The sequence below is a fragment of the Schistocerca nitens genome, chromosome 1 (genome assembly GCF_023898315.1).
Source record: "Schistocerca nitens isolate TAMUIC-IGC-003100 chromosome 1, iqSchNite1.1, whole genome shotgun sequence".
In the NCBI taxonomy this organism is placed as follows: domain Eukaryota; kingdom Metazoa; phylum Arthropoda; class Insecta; order Orthoptera; family Acrididae; genus Schistocerca; species Schistocerca nitens.
The window spans coordinates 268,016,621-268,027,506 of NC_064614.1; the positions used below are offsets into that span (position 1 = coordinate 268,016,621).

At 43.1% G+C, this 10,886-nt stretch overlaps 1 protein-coding gene across 1 annotated transcript in view; it reads right to left on the minus strand.

Moving 5' to 3' along the window:
• Nucleotides 1-10,654, minus strand: part of LOC126247935 (innexin inx7) — a 170,824-nt gene extending 160,170 nt beyond the window's left edge. The window contains exon 1 of the mRNA XM_049948521.1: nt 10,099-10,654. Within this exon, the coding sequence (XP_049804478.1) occupies nt 10,099-10,590 (492 nt within the window). The 5' untranslated portion in view covers nt 10,591-10,654. The remainder of the gene's footprint in view (nt 1-10,098) is intronic.
• Between the last annotated feature and the right edge of the window lie 232 nt (nt 10,655-10,886).

The window sequence follows — 10,886 nt, forward strand, 5'->3', positions numbered from 1 at the left end:
TGTTTGGTATATTGTAACCAACACAGTAGATAACACCTACTTTCTATCTTTAGTAGGGATAGAACTTGCAGTTGCTATCCTTAGCAGGGATAGAACTTGAAGTTTACAAACAGTGGCAAATGTAAACTTCAGATCAGAGTTACAAAATTGTTTCTAAATGAACGTTTTCACGACGAGTCAATGCACGGAAATATTTCGGAGTTCTTGCCGCGTCAATTTGCAGTGAGTTTGAGATGTCTCGAAAAGCAAACACTCTTCTACCTCCTTCTGCCAAGAGGATGGGAGGAAGTGAGTACACTGCGATACGTCACAGACATTGCAAAATGAGGCGGCAAGAAGCCCAAGAAAATTTTATTGCAATATTTTTATTTGTAGTTTTAAATTTCGAAAGGAAAATTTGCAACCAGCCACGCTTTTAGAATGAACGAGTTATTTTAACGGTGAAATGTATCAGTCATCCAAAAACTGACTGGTTGTAGTTTTTTCTGTAGCGATATTTGACACAACAGCCGCGGTATTCTCAAGCCATTGTGGGTAAGTAAAATAATATAGTTCATTTGTAGTTTTTCAATCTGCACATAAAGAAATAAAAATAATTAATAACGATCCGAAAGAGACTACAACTTTACCCAAATACAAATAAAACAACAGTTGTACTTTCTATCTTCTAATCTCCTTTCATCAGTTCATCGGTTACGTTTTATGCATCAGTTTGTGCATTAAAATTGCATTAGCTAAACAATAAAGTGCCGAGTAACAATAAGATCACGAAAATCAGACAGTGAACCGACCATTTTTGTTTTTTCTGACACTCCCTTGATTTCGCACCGGATGCAAAATTTGTGTATCTAATATACAAAGTATCCTCATCGACTAATCCTTAATATATGGTTAAAAACATCGAAACAGGGTTTTCCACAAATGATAAAACGCGAAGACGTGAATATTTCGATGTTCAGTAATCGTAAAGTTTATATTCCTTGATATTTTCGTGTAATTATGGTTGGTTGATATGAGGGAGGGTCCCAAACGTGTCATTATGCTTTCTCAATCAAATAATTTCCACTTTTAACGGTACTCCCAAGAATACATCTTTACGTGACTAATGGACGTCAAACTGCAATTTGTCGGGAGTCTGTCTTTACATCACGTTTTTCAACTATTTATGAGAACAGTTCTTCTGCCAGGAGTACCGAAACTGAAACTTCCTCAGCTTAAAACTGTTCTAGCCTGGGACACGAACCCGGATCCTTTCCACTAGAGGACATGCTTTTAGCCACAACTGATTACGTTTCCTCTATTCTGAGATTGCCCCTTCCACACTCACCAAGTTTCATAGAACTTTATCTTTCATCAGTTCGCCTGTTACGTTTTAAGCTTCGATTTGTGCATCAAAATTGCATTAGCAATTTTTTTATTATTCTAGCACTCCAAGAAGACACGATATCACCAAGGCACATTCTAAACTTTGGCCGGCCGTGCTGACCGAGCGGTTCTAGGCGCTTCAGTCTGGAACCGCGCGACCGGTCCGGTCGCAGGTTCGAATCCTGTCTCGGGCGTGGATGTCTGTGATGTCCTTAGGTTAGTTAGGTTTAAGTAGTTCTAAGTTCTAGAGGACTGATAACCTCAGATGTTAAGTCCCATAGTGCTCAGAGCCATTTGAACCATTTGAACTAAACTTTGTTTCCAGGATGAACCTATCACTCTGCAGCGAAATACACGCTATTGTGGGACTTCCTGGCACGTAACAGCTGTTTACTGGCCGATGCATACAGTTTTAGTTCACCAGGAAGCTCCGCAACAGCGCACAGTTCACTGCGGTACGGACGATTCGTTCTGTCACCATGTCTTATTCTAAAGAGCCCTAGAATGTCTGTAGAACGATCCCTTCTTCTGTGAAAAGAAGCTGCTTCAGTATCTGGAGAAACTAAGAAGTATATAGACTACACAGCTAAATACTCGCCTTTTGAGTTCTGTCACAAGTCCAAACCTTTCTTCTATGTCAACTGTTAATGAAATATTAGAAACGACTTGTAAAAGACGAAATGATAGACTCAAGAAAAAGATGCTTGTCAGTTGTGAATAGATTATGTATTCTTCATACCTATTTTCTTTGGATTAGTGCAGAACGTTGTAAGATTGATAGCCTAATTTTGGTATTCAGTAAAAGTTATGTGAACTATATCTTCATTCGACAAGTCACATTTTATATCGGTGTACTGGATACTTTTCAAATACAAGTTTTAAATAGTCGATATGTTACGCCACAGAAGTTCGAAGTAGAAGCAATGTGATCTTTGGTTTCTAGCAGCATTGTCGTTGCATTGGCATTCTGTGAAAAGGGAGTGAACCGGTGTTGGTGACGGCACTAAGCGATCAGGAAATTGTTAGCAGAGCACAGAGGTTGTTGAATTTTGGAAATATGATTTGGTTGAGATCAGTTTGAGAAATGTGAAGATTTTCAGGTAATGTTGTTGTAGTGGACTGACAAGGCAGCCAGTCCACAGAGACGGGTAGCCGAAAGGGCACACGTACACACACGCCGACTGGCGCGAAGTCTGGAACAGGATACGTGATGAATGTGATAAAGAAAAGAACGTAGCTACTAGAACACTTAACTTTTATATCGTCCTTTGGTATACAGCATTCTTGATGATACAAGTGAGACTCTTTAGATTCATGAAGTAACTAATGGCGCCTTGCTAGGTCGTAGCCATGGACTTAGCTGAAGGCTATTCTAACTGTCTCTCGGCAAATGAGAGAAAGGCTTCGTCAGTGTAGTCGCTTGCAAAGTCGTCGTACAACTGGGCGAGTGCTAGTCAGTCTCTCGAGACCTGCCGTGTGGTGGCGCTCGGTCTGCGATCCTGACAGTGGCGACACGCGGGTCCGACATGTACTAATGGACCGCGGCCGATTTAAGCTACCACCTAGCAAGTGTGGTGTCTGGCGGTGACACCACAGCTGTTGCTGCTTTGCTTGCCAGCGCGTAATTTATGCTGTGCTTGATAAAGGGAAATATTTAGTGAAATTTTTCTTTATTGTTTTAGGTCAGTTAGTTTGAGTGTCGAGACGAGATCTAGTAAGATTATCTGTTCACTTGGCTTGCACTGAGAAGTTATAGATTTTCGATACCAATAATTAATTTCACTGCAGTCTTTTTTCTTTCAAAAAGAGTGATTGTTGTAAAGCTGATTGCGTTTTGTCAAGGAATCAGAGTTTCAATATAGTTTTTTAATGCTAGTTTCTTCTCATTTATTCAGTAAATGCAATATTTATCACCACCTCCTCACGAATTTCATTTTCTAATTATGTTTGTCACCACATTGTACTTTGTGGAACACAGTGATTGAGGCATGATGTGCTTAGCATAGTGGAATGTCTTAAAATTGCACTGAGGAAGGCGTCTTTTCCTTTAGCTAGACTGCTTCTACGCTACATCTTTTCTGTTTGCCGCGCGAAGTGGCCGCGCGGTTAGAGGCGCATAAGTTAGTTTAAGTAGTGTGTAAGTCTAGGGGCCGATGACCTCAACAGTTTGGTCCCTTAGGAATTCACAAACATTTGAAAATTTTTTATTTTCTGTTCACCACTTTCGAGTAGCACCGAGTTTCCGTTGGCACAGGTAAGCCGTAAAAATCTATTAGGGTCGGTTTAACAACACAGGTGGAGCACAACAAGATTATTTACAATTAAGCTCTGCGTTTCAAAATTGTTATCAGGTTCAGTTTAGGTAAAGTGAGTTATATTGTACTTGTTTGACAGACAGTTTATTTTTTACAATGCAGCGTTACATTCGCATGTGAATCATTTAATGTTTGTAATTTTATTTAGACAATTTTTGTACATCTGTTTTATCGAAGCATTTTGGTCCGTTGTTCTTTCAAAATTTGTTTTATAGTTTTATGCAGTATTTTTATTCTGTTAGCACTGTACGTTGGAATTACAACTCACATACTGTGACGTCACGTATAGTAACATTATTCGCTGTAATTGAGGCGTGCCGCTTTATAACGCTCCTGTCTAGAGCCTGTGTTTCGGAAGAACGACTCATGCGTGCACAGTGATGGATGGTCTGAAGCGGGTTCAGTCGAATACGTAGTTCTAATTTTCATCTGCCAGAGGACAGTAGCACACAGGACTAACCAGAAAGAACTAAAATGTAGTTAAGAATTTTGACCACTAGAGTCCAGTAGTTCATAGAGACATTCAAGAAACATGTCTAGAGAGTGTTTTGTGAATTGTTCTGTGTATTTCTTGTAGGCTTTTTTGTTTATTTATGGACGAATGTAATCGCGCCGCCGCATACCGCGCAATGTAGAATTTCACGGGACAGCTTACCTAGTTTACAGTTTTATGTTTTTTAATTAATTCGTTAAACGTTAATTCTAATACGGTTATACAGTTTCAGATAGATTTGTCGACTTCATTTATCAGATAACTTTTTGTAATTGCACCACTTGCATTGTTCGCGATTACAAAACCGAGACACACGAACTAGAAAGGTCAGTTCAGTTTTAGTTCACAACAATCAAACTCTTTTTTATATAATTAACACACTTTACGACGTTCAGATAACGATTAAAATGTTCTGCCAAGCCAAATTGAAACATGTATTTTGTCGTAGAACTTTCATTATAATTGAACAATGTATCTAACTAAAATTGATTCCGTGCGTTATACACTCACTTAAAAGAAAATCGCAACACCAAGAAGGAATTATGCGACATGAGCGAAAGTTGGTAGGCGTGTTTCTACATCTGAAAGATGACATCCATTCAAATGTCCCACCAGTCACTTGAGAGTGGCGCTAGTAGCGCCACTATGAGGATACAAATCAGGTTTGCTGGTGACTTCTATGTCAAGTGTTAATGAAATATTAGAAACGACTTGTAAAAGAGGAAATGATAGACTCAAGAAAAAGATGTTTGTCAGTTGTGAATAGATTATGTACTCTTCATACCTATTTTCTTTGGATTAGTACCTTTAAGGCAACGTAGACGCCATTATCAACACCTCACTGACAAGGGAACCTCCCCATCACACCCCCCTCAGATTTAGTTATAAGTTGGCACACTGGATAGGCCTTGAAAAACTGAACACAGGTCAATCGAGAAAACAGGAAGAAGTTGTGTGGAACTATGAAAAAAATAAGCAAAATATACAAACTGAATAGTCTATGTGTAACATATGCAACATCAAGGACAGTGTGAGATCAGGAGCGCCGTGGTCACGTCGTTAGCGTGAGCAGCAGTGGAACGAGAGATCCTTAGTTCAAGTCCTCCCTCGAGTGAAAAATTTAATTTCTTTATTTTCGCAGTTATGATCTGTCCGTTCATTGACGTCTTTGTTCACTGTAATAAGTTTAGTGTCTGTGTTATGCGACCGCACCGCAAAACCGTGCAATTAGTAGACGAAAGGACGTGCCTCTCCAATGGGAACCGAAAACATTTGATCGCAAGGTCATAGGTCAACCGATTCCTCCACAGGAAAACACGTCTGATATATTCTATACGACACTGGTGACGGCATGTGCGTCACATGACAGGAATATGTTGTCGACCCACCGACCTTGTACACTTGGCGAATAGGTAAAAAGATTCTTCTAAATTGCCCGATTTAGGTTTTCGTGTGGATGTGACAATCACTCCCAAAAAAGTGATGAAAACATAAGAGTTTGACACATAAACTGCAACAAATGACTGCAACAGTCGCACAGTTTTCCCTGTGCTCTGTCAAATGTTTTTAACGTTTTCAAATTTTTCCGTGTGTGGACCGTCAAATCCTGCATATGTGCAAGCAAATCTGAACATGTCCTGGAATTTTGGAGAGCGAAGTTGATTGTGTGCGTGTGTACCTGAACTTTGATAATTGTCTGAAAATAAAAAATTAAAATTTTCACTCGGGATAAGATTCGAACCAAAGACCTCTGGTTCCATAGCCGCTCACGCTAACCACAGGACCACGGCTATACTGAGTTGATACTATCCTTAATATTATATATGTTAAGCATGGACTACACAGTTTGTATATTTTGCTTATTTTTTTCATAGTTCCACACAACTTCTTCCTTTTTTCTCGATTGATCAGTGTTCAGTTTTTCAAGGCCTATCCACTGTGCCAACTTATAACTAAATCTGAGGGGGGTGCGATGGGGAGGTTCCCTTGTGAGTTTGAGCGAAGTCATGTTATAGGGCTACGAGAAGCCGGATGTTCCTTCTGTGAGACTGCAGAAAAACTGCAGGAATGTAGCCACTGTACACGATTGCTGCCAGCGGTGGTTTCGAGAATGTATAATCGCAGTTACACCGGGCTCCGAACGGTCACGTGGCAGAACCAAGAGGGAAGACTATCGTGTCCGGCGCATGGCTCTGGCACATCGTACTGCAACTACAGCAGAAATCTGACCAGCTTTTGGCACCACAGTGACACAACGAATCGTTACAGACTGGCTACCTCAAGGACACTTCCGAGCCAGATGGCCTGTAGCGTGCTTTCGACCCACCTCAAACCACCGCCGTTAGTGACTTCAATGGTGTCAAATGAGAGCTCACTGGAGGGCACGGTAGAGGTCTGTCATGTACTGTGATGATAGCTGGTTTTGTCTCGGTGCCAGCGACAGCCGAGTGATGGTTAGAAAGGGGTCAGTTGATAGCCTGCAACTAGCGTGTCTGCATGGTAGACACACTGGACCTACACCTGGAGTTATGGTCTAGGATACGATTTCGTATGACTGCAGGACCACTCTCGTGGTTTTCCACAATCTCTTGATTCGACCTATCGTGCTGCCATTAAAGAACAGCTTTCCATTGGATGTTTTCCAGCAGAATAACGCTCGACCCAAGATGCTCTACAATGTCGACATGTTGCCTTGTCCTGAACTAGTACCAGATTTGTCTCCAGTCGAGCACATAGGACATCATTGGACGACAACTCTAGTGTCATCCACAACCAGAATTAAAAGTTCCTGTATTGACCGACCATATGCAATAGGCATGGAACTCCATCCTCCAACGGTTGTTAACGTACCCATTTGCCATTATTTATCTCGCGCTTATATTAATCTTTGATCTTGCCATGTTAATCGCTTAATTATGTTACCTAGACAAATGTATTCCCGAAATTTTATTACTCTGCAATAGGCTAGTTATTTTTTGGTGTTGCGATTTTTTTTCGTCATTGTAGTAGCTTCTGTCATTTAATCATTATATTTTGACAACGCGCTGGTGCCCTCTAGCAATATGTTCTTAAGCACAACAAAAGTGTAATGAAACTGCAGCAAGTACAACGCCGCCAGACAGAAATACCGCAACAGCAAGTTGAAGCTACCTTGCAGTGCGGCCTCCTTTGCGCATGCGACACCGTGCCCGCAGTGTCCTGCGTTCCGACTGTAACATGACGTCTCTAATCTGTAAGGCCAACTCGTATTTCTCTCGCGTTAGCAGCCGCTGCGCGACCTACAGCGGCGGTTCCGCGGCCCAGCTGCAGCTCTGCTTTCGTGACGCAAACGCCCTACTACCGGCAGACAAGTTCTACGGCGCATCCCGTGTTGATACAGCCGCCACGCGCTGCTTCAGGTAAACAATGAACAGCACTGCCGGCCGGTCCACGACGCTGTTTCGACAGACAGGTTGCGCTTCATTAAGTGTCTGCTTAGCAGTTCGTGACCTAGTAATTAAGAAGTTCCGAAGCTGCAGTTCCTTGGTCAGAGAATGGCTTCGCCAGTACTCTATAGAACAGAGTCACTTCAGGTCACATCGTTGTGGCCTGTTGGATAATTTTTAGGACACACGTTCTCAGGATTCGTAGAGATGATTTCGTACTCTCTTAATGGTGTACCCATTACACTCTGGACGTTAAGTATTAGGTATTATGTATATATGCAGACTCAATCGACGAATCAAAAACGGGATTCGAACCCACGTCTCTTGCTCCTTAGGCTGATGCGCAAACCACTACACCACCCTGGCACAGTGGCTTTGCGCAGCTGCACGCACTACACTACTACACCTCAATGCAAATTCTCATTCACTCCTCAGCCCACTCGAGAAGGTCTATGGAACCATGTAGTTTCATTTGATCATTAGGTATTACCTCCTTGGACATCGATGTAGGCGATTCGACGAAACTCAGGTAAAGAATCAGAAACGGCATTGCATTTCACCTTAGTTGCAGTACTAAGATCAAAGCTGGGACTGTACTATGCTACGATGCAGTGCATGTCTGGGTAATATTACACAAGCGCCCCGGCATTTTCCAGTGTGAAGTCTCGTCTTTCATGGTTGAAATACGAGCGTTGCTCTGCAATTAGGGTCAGGCATTCGTCATGGCAACGGCTTGCTGTGATGATGCCTCTACACTAAACCTCGTAGGTTTCCTCAGTAACAAAGGCCGTATAAAAGTGAAACTTAAGTTTCTAACAAACATATAAAGAGATTAAGGCTGATGTAAAACATTTCCTGAAGTTCGATTGTTCGTAGTGAATCACTTTTCGTCTTCGGATTGAGCAACTCCTAACTTTCGGTGACAGGAACTATTTTTATTAGTCCTTGTTCCAGCATTAACTGATATTACTGTAGCAGTTCAAATTTAGCTTTAGCAGCACTATATTTGTTGATGTTACAGGCTGCAGGCTAAGACATTTCTTCTGTTATTTCTGATTAATTATCGGCATAATTGAGTATTGTTCATTGTGTGTGGCCGGCCGCGGTGGTCTAGCGGTTCTGGCGCTGCAGTCCGGAACCGCGGGACTGCTACGGTCGCAGGTTCGAATCCTGCCTGGGGCATGGGTGTGTGTGATGTCCTTAGGTTAGTTAGGTTTAAGTAGTTCTAAGTTCTAGGGGACTTATGACCTAAGATGTTGAGTCCCATAGTGCTCAGAGCCATTTGCACCATTTTCATTGTGTGTGCCGTGCACTGCACTGCGCCGTAGACCGTGTACTATATTTCGTAGGAAAGTTAGAAAGAATAAGAATAGTCAAACAGCAGGTATTTTTAATCATAACACTCCAATACGTACTGTCTCAAATCGGTTGATAGCACCATGGTTCATTAGAAGGCGACTAGGACTCAATCTTTAATGTTTGCGTAAAATTTGAGGTTAATTGGTGCAATGGTGCAAGGCAAAGCGGCGATGAAATTTGAGCTTGCCGGCCGCGGTGGTCTAGCGGTTCTGGCGCTGCAGTCCGGAACCGCGGGACTGCTGCGGTCGCAGGTTCGAATCCTGCCTCGGGCATGGGTGTGTGTGATGTCCTTAGGTTAGTTAGGTTTAAGTAGTTCGAAGTTCTAGGGGACTTATGACCTAAGATGTTGAGTCCCATAGTGCTCAGAGCCATTTGAACCATTTTAAATTTGAGCTTCTATTTGGGGACGAGCGGAGTTCAAAATACCTCCCGAGCATAGAGATTACGATATACTGTGATTTCCCAAAACCACTTACGGCGAATCCTCAGATACATGTTTTCACAAGCCTACGTACGATTTCCACTCCATCCTCATTGAGTTGCTGAGCGAGTTGGCGCAGCGCTTTCGTCACTGGTCTGGCATTCTGCAGAATGGTTGTCCAAATCCTTGTCTCTGTCCAGCGGTTCCGATTTATGTTTTTCGAGGTTCCCTAAATCGATTAAGTCGAGTGCTGGAACGGTTCCTCTAAAGCGAAAAAAGCCGATACCCTTTCCCATCTTGCCGCAATCGTAGCTTCTGCTGGGTCACTGATGACCTCATCATAGACAGGATGTTAAACACGGATATTTTATATATCTTTATACATATTTATAAATCTTTATCCTTACCCAGCTGGGTATGCTCTGCGACTCTATCAGCAGCGGTATCGTCGGGATGTACAATAAATGCCGTTCGTTCCTTAGCACCACATCCTGCATCCTGGAGAGTAATTTGCTTCTTTGTGAACCTTGTCACGAAGAGAATGGGTTTGTACCATGTGAAAAGTATAACTTACTAGTGATAATGATACCCGAGCAATGACGATAATGGTTTTCTGTGAAAACGTAGTTAACCAATGAGGCAAGAAAAAAAGAACGAAAACGAATATAGAAGGACCCAGAGGATACATATAGATTTTGGATCGTGCATATTGGTACGTACTCCATTGACGGTGACGTTCTCGTCAGTAACGGCCAATGCAGCGAACTCGAACATGTTGACGACCAGCTTGAGCCGTCCGCCTTCCTTGTTGCGCCATATCCAGTGAGGGATATAGAAGGCGAACGCCTGCAGAAACAGCACGAACGGCACCCACTGGTAGTAGGCGTGTCGAATGATGGGTTCGCCCTCCACGTATGGTCCGACGCCAGGCAGCGGCGCACCGCTCAAGACGGACGAGGGATCCAAGTGGCGGACCACGGTGTACGTGCTCGTGAAGAAGCAGAACGTCTCGATCACGTTGTTGGGGATGGCTTTGTCGTTGATGCAGCGGATATGCTCGCCGATGTACTGGCGGCTCGTCACCAGGATCGTGCACACCAACAGCAGCAGGAAGGTGACGCGGTAGTGCAGCTTGAAGACGAGGTTGTCGATGCTGACGAGCTTCGGCTTGATGTTGACATTCTTGGCGATCGAGGCGAACGTGTTGATCATTGTGTCGGCTGGTGGGCCGAGCTGCGCGCACCGCGGGTGTCTACGGCTCACTGATAACGCGGCCGAGAGCGCAGCCTCCGCGCCGCTCAGGTCCTATCGTTGTCCCAGCGTAAACTCACACGTCACTACACCGTAAAGGCGGTGGAAATAACTCGGTAAGCGTGACAAACACACAGACGCCCGACGTTCTTAGAACATTACTGACCGTGACTGCATACGATATCCTATATCTAATCCCTGTAGAATGAGTCGATTTGTTCTGAAAGGTACGCGGTAGTGAAATCTTTCAAGTAACT